Source organism: Podarcis filfolensis (genome assembly GCF_964270895.1).
Source record: "Podarcis filfolensis genome assembly, chromosome: 5".
Taxonomy (NCBI): domain Eukaryota; kingdom Metazoa; phylum Chordata; class Lepidosauria; order Squamata; family Lacertidae; genus Podarcis; species Podarcis filfolensis.
In genome coordinates this window covers 84,783,160-84,808,144 of record NC_139608.1, presented here as the reverse complement: position 1 = coordinate 84,808,144, position 24,985 = coordinate 84,783,160, and the positions used below count along the sequence as shown (strand labels likewise).

The following is a 24,985-nucleotide window of genomic DNA, read 5'->3' as shown; positions in this document are numbered from 1 at the left end:
TCCCTGGTTAAAGCATAATTTAAAAACAACAACCCAACAACCTCTGAATGCCAAACCTGTATGAGTCATGCACAGATTTTTGTATTCCAATCAGAACGGAACTGAGTGATAGCAGGCTGGTGACAGTTCCTCAAGCTTCCTTCTTCTCCCCTCCCCTCAGGGCAAGATGGTCCTTCAAATAGCCCTGGGATGATAGTTGGGGGGACGAGGAGGTAGATTCTAAGGTACATGAGGAAGGCAAGAGGTTAATTGACAAATGGAAGCTATGGAGATGTCCCAACAAGTGACCTGCCCCTTCTGCCAATCTTTGAAAGAAGAGGTGGGGCGAGCTCCCATTAAGGCATGCCGTTTTAGGGAGTGAAACTTAATTTTGCAAATTTCTTCAGTGAGGGTTCTTAAAAATAGGCTTCTGAGTGTGAGGAATTCAAATCTGCTGTTTTTGAGATTAGGCAGCATTTAGCTTGGTAAGGCTGCGTTTGCTGAAGAAGCACATAATTTGCTTTCGGAAAACCAAATAATTTTAACGTTGCTGAACCTGAAAATGTCAGGTGATGCCTAATAATAATAATAATAATAATAATACATAACTGCAAGTATTGGGCGATCATTTTTAATGATTTTGATGCAGTGAAATATCAGTCTGCTCTCAATAGTGGGGAAACTGTATGCCCGCTTCCTGTTGAACAGACTTATTCAATGGGCCGAAGAGAAAAAATTAATTGGGCCCGAACAAGCTGGATTCCACCCAAAACAGTCAACAATTAATCATATTCTAATTTTACAGCATCTTGCCTGGAAATATTCCACCCCAAAGGGTGGCCAACTCTGTGTGGCATTCATTGACCTAAAGGCAGCATTCGATAGTATCTCCAGGAGCATCCTCTGGGAAAAACTCACCCGCTGGGGCATCGACAGAAGGCTTCTCTGGCTAATAATCAAACTCCATGAGAACTCAGCGGCTAGAGTGAGACTCACCCCTGAGGGTGATCTCACCAATTCAATTCCCATTAACAGAGGTGTCCGACAGGGTTGTATATTGGCTCCATTCCTGTTCAATTTGTTCATAAGCGACATGAGGACTCCCCTAATAGAGGCTCAAGAAAAGATTCACGCACCACGCCTAGCACTTTATCGCTGCCCTTTGTTACTATATGCGGATGACGCAGTCATCCTTTCTTTTTCTAGAGTAGGTCTTATGAGGGCCTTAAAAGTTTTTGGATCATATTGTAACGCAAATTCCCTTACAATTAATTATGGAAAATCTAAAGTCCTAGTTTTCTCAAAGAGCCGGAAACTCCATAATTGGAGAATTGACGGGAGAGTCATCAAACAAGTCTATAGATTCCAATACTTGGGAGTTTGGTTACAACATAACCTTAGATGGAAGGCCCATGTAACCTATGTTACAAACAGAGCCAAAGCTATCTCCTTGGCGATCTTGCGATTTTTCTTCACCGATGGGGCCCTTCATATCCCATCGGCGCTGAAAGTCTTCAAGGCCAAGGTGATCCCGACAATTGCTTATGCCATCTCAATTTGGGGGACTTTTGTCAACTTATCTCACTTAGAGGTTATTCAAAATCAGTTTTTAAGAGGGATATTGAAACTGCCCAACTGTGTAAGTAATTCAGCGCTACGCATAGAACTTAATATTGTATCCCTGGAAAACGCTCTGTGGAAGCACATACTTTGTCACTGGCTATCTCTATGGCACAGTCTCCCAAACTTGTACTTGATACAATGTATGTGGAGAGATGATTTCCAGAGCCCATGGGTAAAAAATTTACAACTGAAAATTACGGCAATGGGAATCTCCCCATCCAAATTACTAGAGCAGGATATAGTTCCAGCTAAAAGAACAGTAACCTGTAAACTAGAGGAGATGGACTTGCAGCAGAAAATGATCTTGGGCAATGGTACCTGCTCACCTCTAAACCTTGGTTTATTACCCCTCTTAAGGCTCCCAAACTATTTGAATTCCTTGACTTCTTCGGCTCATAGATATGCCTTTGTAAAGGCAAGATTCAACACCTTCCCATCGAACGTGCTGAGAAATAGATTCTCCAATGGACAGATATCGCTCTTATGTGATTGTAATTGTGGGGCACCGGAATCGTTGCATCACATAATTCTTGACTGTGCTCTTCACTCATCGGCCAGGAGCAAGTTTCTCGCTCAATATCTAAAGGGAATTGCCGATGATACGAATGAAGCCAAACTGAGATATCTATTAAATGATGATGACCCCCTAAGATCACTCATGGTTGCCAGATTCTTGATCAGCGTCCTATCCCTAAAGAAGAGAAACGGACTCCTGTGCAGCTCGGATAATCCCTTTAAACTATGATCTATGTTTTAGGTTGTATTTAGGTGATATCACCATGGATGTCTTTTACTAATTTATAAGCAGAGGGCGATATTTATGTTACAAATTTATTGTAATGTTTGATGTTGGTCCTTTGTTTTTTATTTTGCTTTGGTTCTTGTCTGCTGTTTGTAAGTTTTTGGCGGTTTTAAATTTGGAGGTTTAAGTACATTATGTTGGTATGGGAAACTGTCGTGTGATGGGCCAATGGCCGTAATAAAGATCAATACAATACAATATTGATGCAGTTTCACACACAGTTTGCTCGCCAAGCAAAACTAAATTATATTAATTTAACTGAAATATCTTTTGAATCCCCAAGTCATGTTACAACTTTTTAGTACCCCTCATTTTTGGAATATGAAAGTTGAAAAATTCAACGTGCCCTATTGCTGCATAGTTCCACCTACGAAGGTGGTGTCTGGTTCTCGGTGACAAAGTTGGGTCCAATATCTCTGCCTCCAGCAAGAAGCTTTTAAACCAAAACGGGCCATCGGTTAATAGTTTTTAAATGCATGTTGGCATGTAACATGTAGTGTCCCCTAAACATTGGCCTTTTCAACATACGTCATACATGCTTCAAGTGAAACCAGCTTTATGCAAGAGGAAGGACCATTGCTCATGGGCAGAGTGCATACTTTGCCTCCAGCAGGTCTCAGACTTAATCCCAGTAGCTGGGAATCATTCCTGTCCAAAAGCATGGAGAAGTGCCTCCAGCCAGGCTTAAGGGTACTAAGAGCTAGATGGACCAATCTTCTGTTTCTGTGTTTTACATTTTAACTAGAAAATGCACCCTGGCATGGGAGTAGAGGTAAAGGTAAAGGGACCCCTGATCATTAGGTCCAGTCGTGGATGACTCTGGGGTTGCGGCGCTCATCTCGGTTTACTGGCCAAGGGAGCCGGCGTACAGCTTCCGGGTCATGTGGCCAGCAGGACTAAGCCACTTCTGGCGAACCAGAGCAGCGCATGGAAACGCTGTTTACCTTTCCGCCAGAGCGGTACCTATTTCTCTACTTGCACTTTTGACGTGCTTTCGAACTGCTAGGTTGGCAGGAGCAGGGACCGAGCAACAGGAGCTCACCCCATTGCGGGGATTCGAACCGCCGACCTTCTGATCGGCAAGTCCTAGGCTCTGTGGTTTAACCCACAGCGCCACCCGTGCCCCTTGTAGGAGTAAAGAGGATATGTTAAATAATCTGTGTACAATGCGAAGGAAGATGATCTATTACAGTGTTTCCCCAACTTGGGTCTGCAGCTGTTTTTGGACTACAATTCCCATCATCCCTGACCACTGGTCTTGCTAGTTAGGGATGATGGGAGTTGGAGTCCAAAAAACAGCTGGAGCGTTTGGGAAGCACTGGTCTGTAGTCATACTGCTCCAGAGTTGGCTCCCGTCTGTCCCCTACAGGTAGCGGGACTGACACTAATTTCTCTCTCACAATGGTTCCTCCTAGGGTGGAAAATGCTTGCACAAAGCTTGTGCAGGCCGCGCAGATGCTCCAAACGGACCCTTACTCAGTACCTGCTCGTGATTACCTCATTGACGGATCAAGAGGCATCCTTTCTGGGACATCGGACTTGCTTCTGACATTCGATGAGGCCGAGGTGAGCTTTCTAATGCCAGTTAGCAACACCTACGCGGTACCTGGCTGCAGATTTAGAGCGCTGCCTGACTATTGTTTTCTGCATTAGTGGTTTATAAAAGCATGATTCGTAAAACCAGGACTGAGTATCGGGGCTGGGGAGGGTTTTCCCTTTCCCTCACTGAGCTGCACACCATGTGCAAAATTCCTGGCTTCTGTGCACAGAACCTGGCTCTTGTATTAAGCCAGAGTTCCCTATTCTGTCCAAACTGTGGCTCTGAGCTCTGGCTTAATGTTGTTAAAAAGCCAGGAAAGTAAGGTAGAGTGACTCTGGATAAAATCTGCATTTCACAAGAGAGTGGGAAGGAAAAGGGAGAGCAGAAGTGCGAAGCACACTCCCGGCTTCATAAAACATGGTTTATAAAGCCCCCAACAGTTGTCTGAACCGCAGCATTGAAAAGTCTGAAATGCATCAACTTGTCACGATGGTATTACAGTCATACCTTGGTTTTCGAACAACTTAGTTCTTGAACGTTTTGGCTCCCGAACCCCAGAAACCCAGAAGTGACTGTTCTGGTTTGCGAACTACTTTTGGAAGCCAAACATCCAACGAGGCTTCTGTGGCTTCTGATTGGCTGCAGGAGATTCCTGCAGCCAATCAGAAGCCACACTTTGGTTTCCAAATGTTTTGGAAGTCAAATGGACTTCTGGAACAGATTCCGTTCAACTTCCAAGGTACGACTGTACGTGTTTTTTAAAGTAAGATTTTTCTCACCAGTAGTCTTTATGAAGTTTATTTCTGCATGTTTTGAATTAATATTACAGCATGCGGTTCTGGCATTGAGAATAAATGCAAGATGTTCCTTAGCAGACACAATGACTGTGTATTTTTTCAGTGCTTTTTAGTTACTACTGTGGAGGCTTTAGGAGAGGTGCATTAAAGCGAAGCTTATCAGCCATGCTATGAATATCCTTGGCATCTGATTTATTAGCAATTACTCTCCCATTTCTTATTGATACCATTGGAGATAATAGCTCTTGAAATTGTGGAGTAGTTAATTTGCCTTCAGGGAAGCTGATTTCTGGAAAGTGCTCGCTCTTTCCCCATCTTTGTGATCTTGATAGCATGTTCTCAAACCTGCATTGTCACGCTGGAAATATTAAAGAAACGATAATATAATGCAACATTTGGCTGAAGCTTTAAAATGGAACATTCTCTCCCGTGCTGCACTTAATTTCACACATTCAACAGTGCTCATATAGCATCTAAATATAGAAGGCATACATTTTCTTTCAAGGGATTTTGTATTCATCGCTGCACAGAGAACATTACAGTGGACCCTCTGGATACAAATTTAATTCATTCCAGGGGTCTGTGCGCACTCCAAAAAATCTGTAACCAGAGGCGCTGCTTCTGCGCACGTGTGTGGTGCAATAGAGTGCTTCTGCGCAGTGCGATAGAGCGCTTTTGTGCATGTGTGTGGTGCACAGAACGTAACCTGAAGGTTACGTATCCAGAGAGGTACGAAACCTGGGGGTCCACTGTACTTGAAAGAACATGATGGGGGAAAAGCGTTCCTGGAGGCAGCATGCAGGCAGCTTTTTCTATTGATGGGTAATGGGTAGCGCATTGCACCTACCAGACATCCATCCCAGAGCGACTAAACATGGTGTTTTATTGTGAGGGAAAACAGACCTATTGCAAAGTATGTGGAACAACACACGTTTGTTGCCCTGAAAACAAATACAGTGGTACCTTGGTTCTCGGAACGGCTTAATTGTCGAACAAATCGGCTCCCGAACACTGCAAACCCAGAAGTAAGTGTTCCGGTTTGCGAATGTTTTTCAGAAGCCGAACATCTGACGTGGCTTCCGATTGAGTGCAGGAGGCTCCTGCAGCTAATTGGAAGCTGTGCCTTGGTTTTTGAATGGTTCCGGGAGTCGAACTGACTCCTGAAATGGATTAGGTTCGAGAACCAAGGTACCACTGTATGCTGGAAAGCACCGAATGTTTGTTCAAATCGCTTCCACCATGCCGTCGCGTGTCTCTCTGTATTGTCACTGATGTTGTACATGCTCTGCTTTTGACCAGAAACAGTGCCTTTGGCCATGTTGGCCCGTTGTGATAAAAGGAAAAAACACTAATGATTACCTTTTTTATTATTATTTAAGGTCCGTAAAATCATTCGTGTCTGCAAAGGAATTCTGGAATACCTAACAGTGGCAGAGGTGGTGGAAACTATGGAGGACTTGGTCACCTACACAAAGAACCTAGGGCCAGGTTAGACATTCCCAGTATTCCTCTTAGTGCATTCTAGCAATGTTTTTACCCGGCACCTTTAATAATGTGGAGATTTTCTCTCTTTCTCTCTCCTGAGCTATGGGAGGCACCATCACTTAGTGGCCAAGCTCATGTCTTGCATGCCAAAGGTTCCAGGTTCACACCAAGAGGCTCTACCTGAAGCCTTGTCCCTGCCAATCCATGCCCAGTACTGGGTGCAAGGCCACTGCAGAGGAAGAAACCTCACTTGTGAGAGTAAATAGAGCTAGAACTCATTGGCTTGAAATGGGGCATTGCGAACTTTAGAGTCTCTGTGGGGTCCATGTGTTTACAATCAGCATTCGAAATTCGCCAGGCACATTTTGCACCTGGCTATCGGCCACTTGCGACCAAATGAAGGTTCCCCGTCGCCAGGATGGCGCCTGATGTCTCCACCATCTGGAGGTGCATGCCTGCAGATCCTTGGATCTTGACTGTTTTCACATACTAATACCACATCCTGTGGAATTCTGTCAGTTAAAATGTTATCTACACAATCAGAATGAATTTCAGGAACCAAAAAGCCGCCTTGAAAGATACGGCTTTGGAGCCATTCTGTTTTGGCAACCGCTATCACCATCATCATCATCTGCTGTTTACAGAATAAAATCAAAATATAAAACCGCAAAATCTACAATCACAATAAAAACAACAACAACCCAATACCCCCGCAAAACCTACATTTTAAAAGAGCATAGTAGCCCTTGTTTAAGGAGCCATTTGGCGCCTAGCTTATATAGCTGAGTTTCTAACGCTGATTGTAGTATTTCACCTACGTGTTTTCTTGAAGTGTGAGAAGTGTTACCTCCCTGGAGGTGCTATATGAATAAAACCTTTGCGATTTGTGCCGTCCCCTGCATACTTTGTGAACCATTGACCCTGAAGTGGTAGCAGCATAGAGAGGCACTTAATCCTCTTTTTCCCCTCTAACCAGTCTGCCAAAGCCAGCAAACAGTCACTATTTGTGGGTTATGACAGTGTTAGCCTTGTTTTTAATTTATGAGTCTGCATCGTCCACATATAAATTGGCAGCAGAGAGCGGGGGACGGGATGGGATCACAAAATCCTTAACTTCTAAAGAGAAGAGTTGGATCCTTCCCTTCCCTTTCTCCCTGGGTCCCATTGCTTCAGGTACTTTTCCTTCCAGCCTAACTCAGTTCAGGAGCTCTTTTATTCTGGCATGCCCCTACTGATGTTAAACTTAGCCCCTCTAGACCTCTCCCACTCTCCCCTTAAATATGAATGGGGCAGGCAAGCAAATACACACATGCCTCTGTCGCAGCCACTTTGACAATGAGGAATGGCTGAGAGGAATGAACTGTTCTTGAGCCAGAAAGGGAGTCAGAAAGGAATTCAGAAGCAGGAATTCAGACAGGCATTCCCCAGCCAGCTCGAAGCTACATGGAGCAGAAAATCAAGGGATTCTCCAATATCGATTAAAAAAAAAAAATGGTAGGGAAAGAAGCAAGCATGTCTCTGTGTTCAAGAGAGGTACGCAGAAACACTGAATTTTTAAGAGCAGATGAAGGACAAAAATGGGGTGAGACCGTGTTGCTTGCAGCCAGAGACAATGTAAAGCGTTGCCCACAGCAGCTGTTTCAGATATTTAATACATCAACCTGTCAAAAGTTGCTTTAAGTGAGTGCTTTGCTCTCAACTTGGTGGGCAATGAGGTTTCCACTCTTTTTTATCATCTGACTTCGTAATTTTCTGGGACTTCGTAGGAAGTGGAGTTTTCTCGCTGAAGGCCTGCCTAGCCAAGGCACTGGATAAATTCAAGACTCGGAATATATATTTTATCCTGGTGGAGGCCTCTGTTTAGATAACACTCTTGTCAATGTGTCTTCTATTCTGGGAGTTCTGTCTGCCTTTTGCTGGCAGGCCTTGCGTTCTTTACACTCTCTTCTCACTTTTTGAATGTAGTGTGGCCTGAAGAGTTAGTTTGTGGGACAAATAGATTTGGGCTTCCAATTCTACTCCAAACTTGCCCAAATTATGGGATGCTGTTCCAATATCTGCCTCTACTCTTGCAATCCCGTAGGCTGCCCAGTTGCATCAGATAACTGTTCATCTTTTTTGTTTTGTTTTGTTATTCCCTTCCTAATTAAACGCATCATTAACGTTCGATATGCTGACCTGCATTTCTATTTCACAGAAACAAGATGGGATGAAAATGAAAGGAAACGTGTTGTTTTTTTTTAAACAGAAGCATAAAAATTAAGGGAAATAATTTCCATGTTTCTGTTTTAGAAACATTTCCTGTCCTTTGTGTTTACGTGTTTTGTTTTGCTCAGTTGCTCTAGTAGTTTTGCTGTGGTTGTTTATTTTTCATTGGCTATCTAGGTCTGCTGGCTGCGGCCGCAGTCATCTCCTTCCTATTGCTGCCACCTTTTTGGGCATGACCTTGTCTGGTATGCTCATAATATTTGGATCACTGTCTCCCAAGAGATGTGCAGACGATAGTTCAGAGAATAAATATAATCGATGTGCTAAGTTGGGAACATATTAAGACTAGTAGCATTAAAGCCCTATACGGCCTAGGAAGACCACCTCTCCTGGTATGTCCCAAGGAGGACCTTACGGTCTTCAAAAAAACATCTTGGAGGTCCCAGGCCACAGAGAGGTTAGGCTGGCCTCAACCAGAGCCAGGGCTTTTTCGGTTGTGGCTCCAATCTGGTGGAACGCTCTGTCACAAGAGACCAGGGCCCTGCGGGACTTGATATATAGATACATAGGTACCACTGCAGCGGGAAGGTAAACAGCGTTTCCGTGCACTCTGGTTTCCGTCACGGTGTTCCGTTGCGCCAGAAGCGGTTTAGTCCTGCTGGCCACATGACCTGGAAAGCTGCCTGTGGACAAACGCTGGCTCCCTTGGCCTGAAAGCGAGATGAGTGCCCCAACCCCATAGTTGCCTTTGACTGGACTTAAGGGTCCAGGGGCCCTTTCCTTTTTACCTTTACATAGAAGACTCCTCTTCCACAAATCTGCATGTGGGTAAGCTATATGAGATGGTGACAGCACCAGAATGGAGCTTGAGAGGAGTGACATGTCCTCCTAGGACAAACTTGTGGGGTCACCTCATATATAAAGCAGCCTAAAGTCCCTGCTCTGGAAAGTTCATTTAAAGCCTAGAATAGCATCACATGCAGGAGTTTCTCTCTCTCTCTCCCCTCTAACCAATATAGTGTGTATGGAATTGCTGTTCTGATACGCAGGATGAATTTAAGTCTGTCAGCCACTCCACATAGTGAATAATAATAATAATAATAATAATAATAATAATAATAATAATAATAATTTATAATTAATTTATAATAATTTATTATTTATACCCCACCCATCTGGCTGAGTTTCCCCAGCCACTCTGGGCTGCTCCCAAACAAGTGTTAAAAACAGTACAGCGTTACATATTAAAAACTGCCTTAAGATGTCTTCTGAATGTCAGGTAGTTGTTTATCTCTTTGACATCTGATGGGAGGGCGTTCCACAGGGCAGGCGCCACTACCGAGAAGGCCCTCTGTCTGGTTCCCTGTAGCCTCACTTCTCGCAATGAGGAGACCGCCAGAGGGCCCTCGGCGCTGGATCTCAATGTCCGGGCTGAACAATGGGGGTGGAGACGCTCCTTCAGCTATACTGGATAGGTCCCTTCAGATTTCATGTGTGTTGTTCATATTTTTAAAGATTTCCTCTTGTAAGAAGCATCTTGCATGACTAGCTCATCGGGGGGGGGGGGGATGGGGGAACCGCTCTCCCTAATTTGCTAGTACCCAAGGGAGAGGAGTTTAGCCTATCCCACATCTTAAGTCTTATCTGCAGTATGAAATGCTGTAGCCTAGAAATATAATGTCTATTTCTGTATGTTGTGTAGAACCTAATCAATAATCACACTTGGAAGCGCGGTATAAATTCTTTCTTTGTCGTGATGCTTGCAACAACCTTGTGAGGTAGATCAGTATTATTGTGTCTGTATTGCAGATGCGAGCAGAGGCTAAGAGAGAGATTGGCTTGCCTAGCTAGTTCATAGCAGAGGTGAATTTGAACCAGGAGCACTTGGATCCCTAGTTCAGCATCTTAGCACAGTAGTATGCCAGCTCTAATATATGGATATGTGGCTTCATAAGAAGTTTGGGTTCCAGATTAGGCTACCCTTGATGTATGTTTCTTACATAAGCTAAGCCAGGCATAGGCAAACTCGGCTCTCCAGATGTTTTGGGACTACAACTCCCATCATCCCTAGCTAACAGGGCCAGTGGTCAGGGATGATGGGAGTTGTAGTCCCAAAATATCTGAAGGGCTGTGTTTGGCTATGCCTGAGCTAAGATAATGGCATGCTCTGTGCGTTTCCTTAAGCAGACATTTAATGAAATGTCCAAAGAGCCACAAATTGCTGATCTGATCTCTTGATTTAGTATTGGTTTTTGTGTTTTAAAAATGCACGTTGCCTTAGAAAATAGCATATCTTGAACACTGGGGATATACTATTTGAATTAATAGTTGTATAGCATCTTTGCAACTTCGGAAACGTAACATTTAAAGTTGCTGTTTGGTGTAATCTTCTGCTTGAAATTGCAAAACCGTAAGGGAAATACTGTATCGCTTCATGACTTCCTTGACTTCCTTCACATAGGGATGACCAAGATGGCCAAAATGATTGATGAGCGGCAGCAAGAGCTGACTCACCAGGAACACAGAGTCATGTTGGTGAACTCCATGAACACCGTGAAGGAGCTACTGCCGGTTCTTATTTCTGGTATTATTATTTTTTGCTTTTCCACGAGATTAAAAAGTGCTCTGAAATGCATTGGGTTGTGTTTGTGCCCGCTTCATAAAACCACGTGGGTATAAAGCTGCTCAGGTAAATGCACGTTGAGAGGCTTTTGGAAACGGAAGCTTTCAACGTGCCTTGTAAACCGACTATGGGTAAGTTAAGCAAGTGGTTTTATTTGTGGCTGACTTGGAAGAGAAGGTTGTGCCTCCCAAATTCTGGCTTGCATATCCTGTGCGTCTCCTATTTAAGCTCTTGGAGCTGATCTCACTGTGACATGTGAACTGATGGGCTATTTATATGTAATTATATCTGTGATGCTTCTCTGTAACTGAGCACTTTATTTACGGCCTGATTCTCATTGAGGTAGACAGATTGGTTCCCTTTTTTAATGAGAACTAAGGAGAAAAGGATATATGCAATAGTACATGCTGCTCTGCCATAGGGTAGGAAACCATAGGTGCTGCTGCTTTTTTGTATTTAAATTACATGGGCTATAGCCCTCCTCTGTCCCCGAAACCTACCTTACAGCATTACAGTTGCTGTTGGTGGGAAGAGACCTGTTAGCTTGAAAAATAAATAACAATCGAGCACTTTCTGTTTCTCGTTGAATTGAAAACGCCTGAAATTAAACTGGGTGTCATAGTAACTTTAATTAGCTTCAAATCTTTGCTTGCCAGAATGCCACCGATTTAATTTGAACAGTAATTATCTCTTCTGCACACCCCACCTCCTTTTCCGCTATCAGGCTTACAAAGTGACAAATTTATCAAAATGCAATTACGTTTAGCTGACGCGCCTGGAAGGAAACCGAATAGAAGCAAAACATCCTATAAGAAAGACACGGCAACCAAAACTGACTTGTAAGTCAATGTTGCCCAGCCCTTGAAACCTTGGAGAGTAGCTAAAGTTTCCGCTGACCGTCTCTGAGAGGCAAAAGTGGGTCTGGCAGGTTATCTTCCACAGTGAATTCCCCCTACTTTTTAGCGCAGCTCTTGAGATATAAAGTCAGGACCAGCCTAACTTCACAAGCAACCAAACTGGTACGTGTGATCTGACACGTGTACCCCATGACTTCTTCCAGGGCCACAGAGGATGCTGGGGTGCAATTCAAGACGTTGGTGATCTAAAGGTTGCATCCCAGTATCCCATAATACTGCATAGGATCAAGGAGGGCATGCCTCTGTGTAGGGCCAGTACTTTGGCTAGCCATGCATTCGGTTGGTCCTGCACTGAGTTTAACTTGGTATTCCGTGCATGAACTGGGCAGTTTGAGTGAGGCTGCAGCAGAAGCATCTGGTACTGCATTGCATGCATTGATGGCTGTGATGACGTCACAAACAATTCAAGTTTGTCAAACTTAAACATGCATCCTTGTTAAGTGCGCCAAACATAATGGGATATGATCATCTACTGCAGAGGTGCACAAATCAGGCTTGTTTTTCATAATAATTTTTATTAGTTTTCAATTTTCAATCCAATAATAGACTCATTATAACAATACCACTTATTATTATTATTACAATTATTAATACCAATAGTTCAAATACCGAATTATATAATTTAGAAAAGGTGCTAGAATTGATGGCTTGATTATTTGCTTTATTTCTGCATTCCAAAATCTTACTAATTTCCATTACATTCCGGTCATCATAATAATCCCTTCTACAACAACTGCGATATTAATAACTTTTATTCATGTTGACATATTAAATGATTTATAAAACTGCAAGTGAGGAACTCAAACTATATTCTTATTTTTCCTGTGTGTGGCTCAAACCAGGCTTGTTTGATCTATATATATTTTTTTGGTCAGATCGACAAGGCCTCTACCAACCAGAACCATGTGCAAATGCCACAACATTAGAAGTAAAGGACAGGGCTCCCCCATGCATGCTGTGAACTTAAGAATTTGTTTTCAGTATCAGAACTGAACTCAGCTCACAGTACTTTCACTCAAAAGTCTATTCTGGTTAGCTTCCTTCATTTTAGCAGCCAGATTTTAGCCGAAAAGAAATTGCTTTGTTGTTGCTCTTGTCAAACAGTTTGGCATCACAAAGCTTTGAAGATCCACTGCAAATCACCCAGAGATTGACCTGTATATCTCTTATCTGGCTTCTGCCCATCCCGGATCTGCTGTGATCATAACTTAATTATTCTTCCTGGTTTTAGGCAAAGAGGCATTTTATACAGCATATTGCGTAATAACCTCCTGATAGGCTTTTCTGTGTAATCTTCGCAGCTATGAAGATTTTTGTAACAACGAAAAATTCCAAAAGCCAAGGGATAGAGGAGGCCTTGAAAAACCGCAACTTTACAGTGGAGAAGATGAGTGGTGAAATAAATGAAATCATCCGTGTTCTGCAACTCACGTCCTGGGATGAAGATGCTTGGGCTAGCAAGGTGGGATTTTTTGTCCAGTTTCGGAACAGCATTAGAATTCTCCAGTCCCAGTTACCATAACTGGTTTCAAGAAAACATAATCCTTACTTGTAACAAGTCACAAAGTGATGCTGGCTGATTTTGTGTAAAATACCTTCTCTAAGATGGTGTTTAATAAATACTTTGTTAGTAACAAGTAAGTTAGCTATATTAAGAATATTACAGCATCGCTATGCCTCCTTCACACAAGCAAATTGTATTTGTATTTTAATTATTATTTTTTTTTTTTTTAAAAAAAAATGGCATCCCATTAGGAGAACAAAGTAGATACCTCAAATTGTGTGATACTCCAAGCCATGGTTTGGAGGATAGAAATTGAACTATGGGTTTGAGTGTGTCCTGCTCCCTGCCCCTTTGGGTGCAGATTCCCTCTTCCTTTCCTGTGGATTATGTAATCATAATTTGCTCTGATGTCCAAATCGGCGTATGCTTAGCACTCGCCCTGCAAACCAGAATTGGAACCTCCACTTCAGACTCTGATTTTTATTTTTATTTTTAATTCTTGTTTGGAAAGTTCTAGCCATAGTTTGCCAGTGGGGATGGCATGGCAAAGTCTAGTTAGAACAAGCCTGTGGCTTGTTCATAACCTGAATTGAGGCACTCTAGTTTTTGTAGCAGCCCATTGATTTTCAGTAGCGCTTACTCCCAAGTGACTTGACTCAATTAAGATCAAGTTCCTTTGAAATCAATGGAACTTACTTTGTATGTGGTATGAACTTGGATATGCTTGATGCAAGTAAATGATATGAAAAGACAGTTCCTTTTTTTCATTTTGTAGGAAGATCAGTTCTTGAATCGCGCACAAAAAGCACCAGAATTACTTGTATACTGAAGGATCCCAAAAGATAACTTGTTCAGTGACCTTGGAATGTAGGTGGGAGGTGCAAATAGGAAATTATAGTTCCTGAACTTAATGGTAGAGGTGGGCTCCTTAGACAGCCATGCAAATGTTTACATTTCTCTTTTTCCCATCCTCACTGTCATTCTTTTCTTTATACCTGCTTCTACCTCACTCGTGTATTAGAGCAAAAGACGAAAACAAAAAATCAGCTTGTGAGCCCTGATAAAAAAGAGAGAGAGAGGAATACCCTGAGAATGTGCTGCTTCACCTTTTAAACTCACTTAAATCACCACAACTGCAGGAATAAACAGAGTTTGCTTTTGCCGCAGCATGTTAACTGGGGAACGAGCACCATTTTGTGGTTGAAAGGGAAAATATATTCATAGCTGTCAACATTTCCCTTTTTTAAAGGGAAATTCCCTTATTCCGAATATGATTCCTCGCAAGAAAAGGGGAAAGTTGACAGCTATGAATATCTTTATAATAAGAAGTAATAAAATGAGCGTCTTTAAACATGCACTTGTCCACTCATCTGCCCACCTGCTGTGAAATGCAATAGAAATCTGAGGAAAAGATGCTGCGATGGTCCGCCCACGTGTGGACAACAGGGCCTGCATGCTTCTGCCACTCTCTGAGTGGTTATTTGGGAGGGGGTTGGGCTTTGGCCTCAAGGTCCTGCTCTAGTTGCACCACTGAATGAACGCAGACTAATCTTCTGCATCCCCTTAGCCAGTGTTTCCCAAACTTGGGTCCCTGGCTATTTGTGTACTACAACTGCCATCATGCCTGACCACTGGTTCTGCTAGCTAAGGATGGTGGGAGTTGTAGTCCAACAACAGCTGGGGACCCAAGTTTGCCCTTGACTATTGGTCAAGATAATTAAGAGAATCAACGCAAGTGGGGAGAAGGGGATAGTACTGTTTTCAGAAGCGTATATACCTCCTTGTAAAATGCAGACTAAGAATTCCCATTCTTGCAGTTTTCTTGATATCATTTTAAAAAACACCTAAGTAGCCAGAGCAGCCGAGGATGCAGAATTCTACATTCCACTGATCGGATGCATTTAACTAATTTTGCTGGAGGATGACAACCCTGAAACATTTGTAAATGGGACACAGTGACAATGAAATTGAAAGTGGAGGGTGGAACCCCCCCCCCAACTGCAGATCCTTTAGCTAGAAGACCAGGTTAGTTAGGAAACCTAAAAGACGGAATGATGTTTAGTCCTCCTCTTATGGAAGTGTAAACTGGGGGTCTGAAGGAATGTAAATGGCAACGTCCTCTGCTTGATAGGAAACCGCCTTACATTGAGTTAGACCATTGGTCCCTCCAGCTCATTAGGTCTGTTCTGGCTGACAGAAAGTCTCTCTGGTTTCCTTCCTCGTCCTTCGTGGAGATGTCAGGGATTGAACCCATGACCATGTGCAGGACCTATGGCCTATGGCCCCTTTGCCCCCTTCAAGCATTTTGAAATCAAACTGAGGAGCCTGAGGATTCTCCTGTCTTCTTCCCCACTGGTGGTTGAGGAATAGCTATCTTATTTGACTTTTCAAAGATAATAGTGCAGAGCAGGTTGCTTGCATGTCTGTGCCTGTTGCCTTTCCACGATTCCTAAACCCAAGTTAAATCTGAAAGTCACTTGAATTTTAATCAAAAAAAGACGTGTGGTCCTTCTTTTTCTTTTTCTTCCTTTGGAAATGACATCGACTTGCCTTTCAGTTGACTGACACTCCTGACTTTGTTGTTGTTGATAGCTGTGGAGGCTGTGATAGCTGTGTTGGGGATCAAATCCATTGTTTCCAAAAAGAGGCTGTTGTGGCCTGAGAACTACAACTTTCACAGCCCATTAGTTTAACTTTATATCCATCACTCTTTTATTGTGAAGTAATACTTCGTCTACCTTTCATGACTCCTTTTGTTTTTCTGTTTCTTTCCTCCGTTTCTATTATTCTTTTCTCGCCTTTTAGAAGGTAAGACCCTCTTCCGCAACCCACAACCTCTACCTTTCGTACTAAAACAGAAGAGCATGGTCATGAGTTGTTGTCGTGCCGTGTGCAGACTGTGTGCTGTGCATTTTCCTGTGTGCTGGTTGTGACACTGTACTCACTCCTAAAGTATTAAGATTCACTTAAAGTATTGCCAGCTAGGCTGTGAGGTATGGAGTTGTTTATGAGGCGGTGACAGCCACCCCATACTATCTCAAGGTGTGCTAATGTGGATTTAATGATGACAGGCTTCCTGGTGGATGCGAAATCTGCCTCTGGGATTCTTGCTTCTGAAACATATAACCATCTTGATATCTCGGAGTAGGTGTTTGCATTGACTCTGCTTTCCTCAAGCAAAGGAAAAATAAAAAAAAAAATTCAGGAAATGCTTCAGAAATGCTTTAGCGACAATTTTAGTTTTGTGAAAGGGAGGCGGCTGTTTGTGAACACTATAGTGTTACTGCCATGTAACTGGAAACAGCTGGGTTTTATTTTTCTCCAAAAAGTACCACTACTACTATTATCACAGGGAGATTAGTATTTATTATTCGACTGCTGATTGTTGTGAACCGAGGAAAGCAGCTGTGTGTGTGCTGGATATCATATGTATTCTTACAGGGGTTTTTTCCAGAAGGCTTGCTGCAGCAACAAAAACTGTTCAGTGCAGGATCCGATGCAGCCACACCCCAAGCCCTAGGAGCTTGTCGGGGTTTCCCGTGGCATTTGAAAAATCCTGCCTTGCATTAAAAATGGCTGGTATTTTTCTGCTGAATGGCTTTCTACCAATCCACCCCCATTGTCCATATTTGGGTATTACAAATACCCCTGTTAGGGGAAACCTACCTTTTTAGGGATTTGGAGTGGATGTGGTTTCTAAAAGAGGGGAACAGTTCATCCAGCGATATCAGAATGGGTTCAAAGAGAGCGTATTGTGTAAGAAGCACCTGTGAAATAGGGGCATCTTCTGAAATGAAAAGGCTTTCAGATGGAAAGATGCTCAAGAACAATCCTGGCTGTAGCTCCCCTTTCCTGTTTAGTAAGCTCCCCCCGCCCCCGAAATACCTGCTGGCATTTAGAATTCATTCTGATATATATTTATCGCCGAACTGCCAAGGTACTAACTCAACCGACAGATCTTTCAGAATGAGAGCTTTAGTACTCTGCACTGGGAGCTGCTGTGGAGAACAAAGGAATCTATTCCCGGGCTTTATACCTTTTTAGAAGGAAAATGTTGACTAGCCTGAAAAATCCACCCACACCTTCCAACTATTAAGCTGCAAACCAGGAGCTCAATATGAAGTTTCCCCTTGTCTTGTCTGCCATTGAATGGCTTGTATTCATGGACCAACATCCCCCATAGGGCAGCAATGGGGCTTCTTCTGCACATATTGGATTGCAGACAATATTTCTCTGTGCAGGGTTATAATATTTAATCGGCGTTCTTATATCCTGTTGCTAAGCTTCACTGCTATAGATTACCTGCCAGTGATGTAATTTCTTGATCTGTCAGAGAGCAGACTAAGAAGGTTGTTGTTTATTCTCTCATTGCCTTGCTTTCCCCCCATCCACACCTAGACTGTAAACTCAGTGGGGCTTGCTTCTGCATAGTCAAGTATATGATTGCACTGTAAGACAACTAACAGATTTTCTTTTGCATGGTTATGCAAACATTTTAAGTTCGAGCATTTGAAAGGAATTCTAGTTGAAGTTTTCTGCTTGGAGTCAAAGCCAAAAGCCTTGGTTCTTGAACGTAATCTGTTCTGGAAGTCCGTTCGACTTCCAGAAACATTCGAAAACCAAGGTACGGCTTTCAATTGGCTGCAGGAGCTTCCTGTACTCAATCAGAAGCTGCGGAAGCCACGTCTGACATTCGGCTTCCAAAAAACATTCGCAAACCAGAACACTTACTTCAGGGTTTGCAGCATTCGGGAGCCAAAATGTATGAGTATCAAGGCGTTCGAGAACCAAGGTACGACTGTATTGCTAAGATTGTACCATTGCAGAATGCAGGTGTGTGTACGTTGAAATATTCTCCCATGTCACACAAACCCATACCCTCCAAAAAATTTCCAATGAAAGTAAGGAAACCCTATTCAATAATAGGGGATGCGGGTGGCGCTGTGGGTTAAACCACAGAGCCTCGGACTTGCCGATCAGAAGGTTGGCGGTTCGAATCCCCGCGACAGGGTGAGCTGCCGTTGCTCGGTCCCTGCTCCTGCCAACCTAGCTGTTCGAAAGCACAACAGTGCAAGTAGATAAATAGGTACCGCTCTGGCAGGAAGATAAACGGCGTTTCCGTGCACTGCTCTGGTTCGCCAGAAGTGGCGAAGTGGCTCAGTCATGCTGGCCACATGACCCGGAAGCTGTATGCCGGCTCCCTCGGCCAATAAAGCGAGATGAGCGCTGCAACCCCAGAGTCGGTCATGACTGGACCTAATGGTCAGGGGTCCCTTTACCTTTATTTAATATAATAATAATAATAATAATAATAATAATAATAATAATAATAATAATAAGAAGTTTGTGCTCCTTTTGTCTTGGGGGGGGGTGTAATTTGAATTTTGAAGACAGGGGAACGATACTGTGCTTTTTCTCTCTGTGTGATTCTATTCTGATTAGTTCCCAGAGAGAAAATCCCCGAGCTGCAAACGGAATACCTTCTTCAGATTAATCCTTATTGCCCTTTTGATTTTAACCTGTAACCATCTAGATGCTGTGTAGTGTCTTATGAGCAGACTCCATGGGTTTACCCCTCCCTCCCATTTTAGTCTGCAGTATGTGAATTAGATTCCTAGAAAGCGTTCCGCTCTAGTTGGCTGTATGCTCTCCAAAGATTCTGGCACCAAGAGACGTTAGAGAGCCTATACGTGGTGACTAACTTAGCAGTTGTGTCAGAAAGTTGGGCTTGGTGTGTTCCTTCGAGCGTTGCCTTTTTTGGTAATGAAATGCAGATATGGCTGAGGCTCTCCAGACTATATCACTTCATAGATATTAGAGCCTGGCTGGCAAGTCGTCTGTATAAAGGGGCCATATTATTTTGCATCAAGTGAGAGCTTGAAAGATCAGTAATGTTGGCTTTACCTGAAAACTTGCTTCTCTGCCATGCATGGCACAGGGAAAGGGTCCTTGTAACGCCTTCCTCCTCAGCATCAACCAACACAAACTTGGGCAGACCTTTCAGATTAGGCCGCTTCCCCTCCGATATCGGCTAAGAATTCCTGAAGCATCTCTTAATACCTGCGGACGACAAGCTACACACTGCCAAGCACCTATGGAGCATAAGTTCCAGATACAGCTTCTGTTGCTGCAGAGGTGTTGATGGAGAATCACCTTCACCTGCATCTTGGCTCATGCAGTGGAAAGCACCTGAGGTGCATTGTAAGAGGGGTCCGTGTCCTTGGGTTTGGATGAGGACCAACCCGGGAAACAGAGTGAACCCCTGGTCAGCCAGTTGCCTACTCCTAGAGGAAAAGTTGCATTTTCTAAGCAATTAGAAACAAATCAATCTTTTACATTCCTCCTTTGATCGTACTACCTACTTCCGAAGGCTCTTTTCCTGTGAAACTAGTATGTGAAAGCTGCATTTCTTGCTATTGTTGCTTGCAGTATATATCATATTGCTGATCTTGCCCAGGCATGAGTCTCTCTGTGAATTGTTTGCTTGTTACTTCGGGTTGCCTTGGGCAAGATAAAGCAACTAACTAACCAGTGGCATTGGGGGGGGGGGCACAGACCAGGAAGTGACCTCTCCAGACAACAGACTGACTCTTCTTTTCTTATCTCTGTGGCTGCGATCTCCTGGGTGATACCATTAGGTAGTTGAATGTGCATGCGTACTCTGTCCATTTCTCTCCCACCCACCTCCACGTCTGCGTGGCCCGGGGAGTTGGCAAACCATGCTACGACACTGTAACTAACTGAGAGATAATACAGTGGTACCTCAGGTTACATAAACTTCAGGTTACACACTCCGCTAACCTAGAAATAGTGCTTCAGGTTAAGAACTTTGCTTCAGGATAAGAACAGAAATCGGGCTCCGGCAGTGCAGCGGCAGCAGGAGGCCCCATTAGCTAAAGTGGTGCTTCAGGTTAAGAACAGTTTCAGGTTAAGTACGGACCTCCAGAACGAATTAAGTACTTAACCCAAGGTACCACTGTATAGTAAGAAGCAGAAGATTTGGGGTTTTTTGGAAAGCTTATAATGTGACGCTGCAGTTCATAAGTAATCAGTTAGTTATGATTCTGCAAAATGAGCCTCTGAAGGTTTTTGTAAATTTATTCATGTATTTTAGGGGATTTTAAATGTAATCAGTATGAACCGCATGAATTAGAAGGATGAATGGAAGCTGGAAATAAAGGTGGGCTTGATGAGATTGCAAAAAACGGAAAATAGGAAAAAAAATAGGACTTTAAGCAAAACATCAGGCTTCAAAACATATCTCCTTGGAAGATATGTCATATTCCAGGTCAGAGGTGCCCGTTTACCTAGAGGTACCCTGATAACTCTGAAAGTTGATGACCTGTGGTCACATCTGTAATCGTGATGTCGGTTTACTTGTCATATATCAAGAGACAGAGGGAGTGGAATATGAGAACTCTGGGGACAGAAGTATTTGGGGGCAAAAACTTCCACAGCACCCGTGGGAGCAGTAAGAATCTTCCACCACTTCCCCATCTCCACCCACCCATCTGTGCTACTTGGCTGGCCATCTGGTTAGACCGAGCAGCCATATAACTATCATCTCTGCAGAGCATATGTTAATGTGTACGACTGAGAGTGCTTGAATGGATGAATTAATACATCCTTTTTTAAAAAACACACCTGGTACCATGGCCTTGACATCTGTGCTTTCCTCCTCCGAACCTGGGTTGCATCCATGACACCTGTGTTAGATTACAGCAAACTGGAGCTATTCCACTCTCCTAGCGGGTGTTGAAAAATGGAGAATGCATGCAGAGAATTGTGTGGTTGTTTCCTTATTCTTTTTTTAAGATTAAATATTTAACATTTAGGGTAGTTCTGAAAAGCCCATATCTCATTCTGGAGTTGCTGTTCGCTTGGGAAATAAAACCTTAAAACAATGCATGCTGCGACTTTCTGCATTTTGAGTGATAGGAATGTGTCTGATACTTAACATTAAGCCGTTGGTTCTTCCGCGAGTTGTGCTTCACTTTGTGTTTCTGCCGTTGCACCCATACCTGCATTTTGTGGGACATGATTAAGATAATCTGCCTTTCCTCCCCTCTTTCTAAAAGGATACAGAAGCTATGAAGAGAGCATTGGCCTTAATAGATTCCAAGATGAACCAAGCCAAGGGCTGGCTTAGAGACCCCAACGCTCCAGCAGGTAACATTAAGTCCTCGCTGCTTTTGATCAAAATTGGACTCACGCTTAGAACAGGAAGGCCAAAAATTCTGTACTAAGGACAATTCTGTACCCAGAATATGTAACCTGTATAAATCAAGCCCTTCCCCCCAATCCAATACACACAAAGCTTATTTTTATTTTTCCATAACATATTTTGCTCTTGTAAATAGTTGGGAAGGGCAAAGAGCTATCCAGGACATGGAAGAGCCATCCCTGGAAATACTCCTTTGCTCTGTCCTCTCCCCAACCTTTGAGTAACTGGCATGACCTACACACTCTTGAGCCTGAATTTGAAGTCCCGTGTGTCACCCTTTTAAACAGCTAGCACTCTTAGCACTGTTATTGTTATGTACTGAAGTTCTCACCCTGGGCCAGCAGGGGGTATACTGTAGATAGTTTTCACTCAGGTCCACATATGCAAATAAGGGATTGAAAGTGACATTCAGTGATTGGATAGTTACAGAAAGTGTTACAGTTGCGTTGTAGTGGAGCTCTATATAAGCAGGCTGGCTGAACCCTTCAGTTCAGTTCTGTCCTAGCCTGTGAATAAACAAGAGCTGTTTGAAGAATCGCTGTGTCGTCTGATATGTTCACCCACAACTTAACAGTTATTATCATTAAAATGAAAGCTGAGATTCTTGGGATGCTGAACAACAAGCTGTAAGCTAGTCTGTGATGTGATAACTCAGTTACAGCATTACTGTGGTACTCCAAATGGAAGCTCTTAAGACACTGTTCTTTCAAATATTAATGCAAAACAAATTGATTCTATGCTAAGTGGTTTGGAAAGCTTTGCTTATCTTGCTATCCAAATTATTTAGTTCGGAACCCTTCCCAAATTAGTATTCTGGTACAGCTGCTCTTCTTGGAAAGATGTTGCATATTTATTACCATATTACCATACTAGCAGAGCTCTGCTATTCCGAAATGTGTCCTACATTAAAATAAGCATACAATGGTGGAACACTGTAACTGATAAAATTTAATGCTGCCTCTGCATCTTGACTTGGTTATGTTGGCTCTCGAGAACATTGATCAGATTTTGCACCTGTATTTTATTCACTGGAACCCGTAAGAAAAGCCTATAAAAGTGCAGTGTATATATCGTGCCGTCATGAGTTAACTCCATGAAACATTACTGGATTTGGATTGTGAAGAATCTTGTTTATTTTCCTTTCCACGTATAAAGTAAAGATGTTGCTTTGGACAGGAGAGCAAACTAAACTGGAAGTTTGCTTATACCATGTATACTTTATGGCCCGAGTACATTTCACATGCTCTGAACCAGTGTTTCCCCAACTTGGGCCTCCAGCTGTTTTTGGACTACAACTCCCATCATCCCTAGATAGCCAAGTCAGGGATGATGGGAGTTGTAGTCCAAAAACAGCTGGAGACCCTGCTCTAAAGAAAAGGTAGCTTAGCTGTGGCCTTCAGGGTGCTGTTGGACTTCAGCTCCCATCAGCTCTAGCTAGCATGACCAATCAAGGTTGGCCCAAGACATTTTGCTACCCAAAGCAAAGGATGGCATGGTGCCCCAGTCCCATGGCATGTACCAAAGCTCATCAGACTGGTAGACTTGTACTTCAAGACAGGCAATGGAACAGTATATTTCACAACACTGGGAGGCAGCAGGAAAACCTAAGGTGTGCAGGACAGGGTACGTGGCATACACAGCTGTGTTCTCCAATGCCACACTGCTGCTATCTCCCCACCAGTTGCCCAGTTCTACCCAATGGTAGTGCCACACCTGTGGCTGACAGTCAGGGATGCTGGGACCTGTAGTTCAACAACATCTGGAGGACCTCCAGGAGATGGCGCTATCACAGTTGTAAAGATTGCTGTACATGCCGAAGAACAGAAACATATGGAAATTTTTGAGAAGTGTGTGTATCATTCTTTCTCTAAAATTATGCAGGAGAAAAATAACTCCCACTTTAGTCTTAGCATTGAAATTAATTGGGTTCTAGTGGCGTGCATTATACCTAATCTGCTGAAATGGTATGCCTGTTTCTAGAACAACGTTACCCTGCTGCAAGTACGCTGTTATATTACGATGGATTATATTTCTTGTACAACACATTCAGTAATTTTCTCCGGTGTGAATAATGCATGAGTCTTCATTGTCTGCATTCCCACATTCTTGCTTCCTAGGAGACTCTGGCGAGCAAGCCATAAGGCAGATCCTGGATGAAGCAGGGAAAGTTGGAGAGCTCTGTGCAGGCAAAGAACGCAGAGAGATTCTAGGAACCTGTAAAATGCTTGGCCAGTTGACTGACCAAGTGGCTGATCTTCGAGCTAGGTAAACATCTTCTCGCTAACTAAATACGTTTAACCCTGGGACTATGAAATTGCAATCCTGCCGTTCTAAGAAAACAACACAAATGATAAATTAAATGTCTTTATTTTGCCAACGTGCTAATAGTGGTGGACATCATGTTTCTGTGCATTGTCTCTGCCCTGCATTCTGCCCCACCTGCCTCCATAATTTTCATGGAGGATCCCTGTAATTCAGTTCATGCACAGTTTTATCTTGCCAAAGCTTTCTCTTCCTTCTGTGCTATTTCTTCCTCCACTCGTTCAGGAAACCCAAATGCACAAGTGATTGTGGGTTGAATCCACCTAAGGCATATTCAGTTGTAGAAATCAAACTGAAACCTATTTGACTTCAGTGGGGCTACATTGCTCTGTTGATGACAACCTTCTGTGTATTAAAACACTGAGCAGTTGTTGTTGTTTTGTTCTTCTTTTAAATAATGTGATCTGATGCATTATCACGTCAACATCCCTTTTGGTTATTTGGAAGGTCTCACGTTTGCTAATGTTGACTTGGGTGTGCATCGTCTCCCGTTTATTCAAAGGAGCCTAGACCTTTCCCAATTTTAAAGGGAAGTGTTTATGTGCACATTCTTCCATTTAAAAATAAAGACGGCTTTGAGTTGGGGAGAAGTGGCTGAATTGTGCAGGTACCCCCTTTTAAATTCTGGCCCTTAATGCTTATTTAGTTCCTCATTTAAGGGCCTTTCTGTTTTGATTTCACATTTGCACTATAGTTCTGATCTTAACTACACTCTGGGATACATGAATTTTCACATGACTTGCTAGCCTTCTGTCGTTTCTGGTTGCCACTGAACCCTCTCCTCCACCTGGTGTACTGTGTCTGCCAGAAAACTCAGGAAAGAGCAGGGTTTTTAAAAATTATTATGCGACTTGGAGCTGGCAGAAGCGGCAGGAGCATTATGCTCATTTAATGTCACGCTGAGAACCTTTCAGGGGGACTTGTCGTTGATGAACTGATGAGTGGATTTATGGAGGCCTGA

General features: G+C 43.1%; 1 protein-coding gene across 4 annotated transcripts in view; it reads left to right on the top strand.

Moving 5' to 3' along the window:
• The window catches only part of VCL (vinculin), an 84,030-nt gene that overhangs the window by 30,549 nt on the left and 28,496 nt on the right, over positions 1–24,985 (top strand). For 2 of the 4 annotated variants that reach the window (XM_083615545.1, XM_083615543.1), the window contains exons 3-8: positions 3,820–3,970; positions 6,121–6,229; positions 10,896–11,018; positions 13,276–13,436; positions 21,557–21,647; positions 23,820–23,967. In XM_083615545.1, coding sequence (XP_083471671.1) covers positions 3,820–3,970; positions 6,121–6,229; positions 10,896–11,018; positions 13,276–13,436; positions 21,557–21,647; positions 23,820–23,967 — 783 coding nt within the window. Of the gene's footprint in view, positions 1–3,819; positions 3,971–6,120; positions 6,230–10,895; positions 11,019–13,275; positions 13,437–21,553; positions 21,648–23,819; positions 23,968–24,985 lie in introns of all 4 variants that reach the window. The other 2 variants (XM_083615542.1, XM_083615544.1) reach the window with 1 other exon arrangement.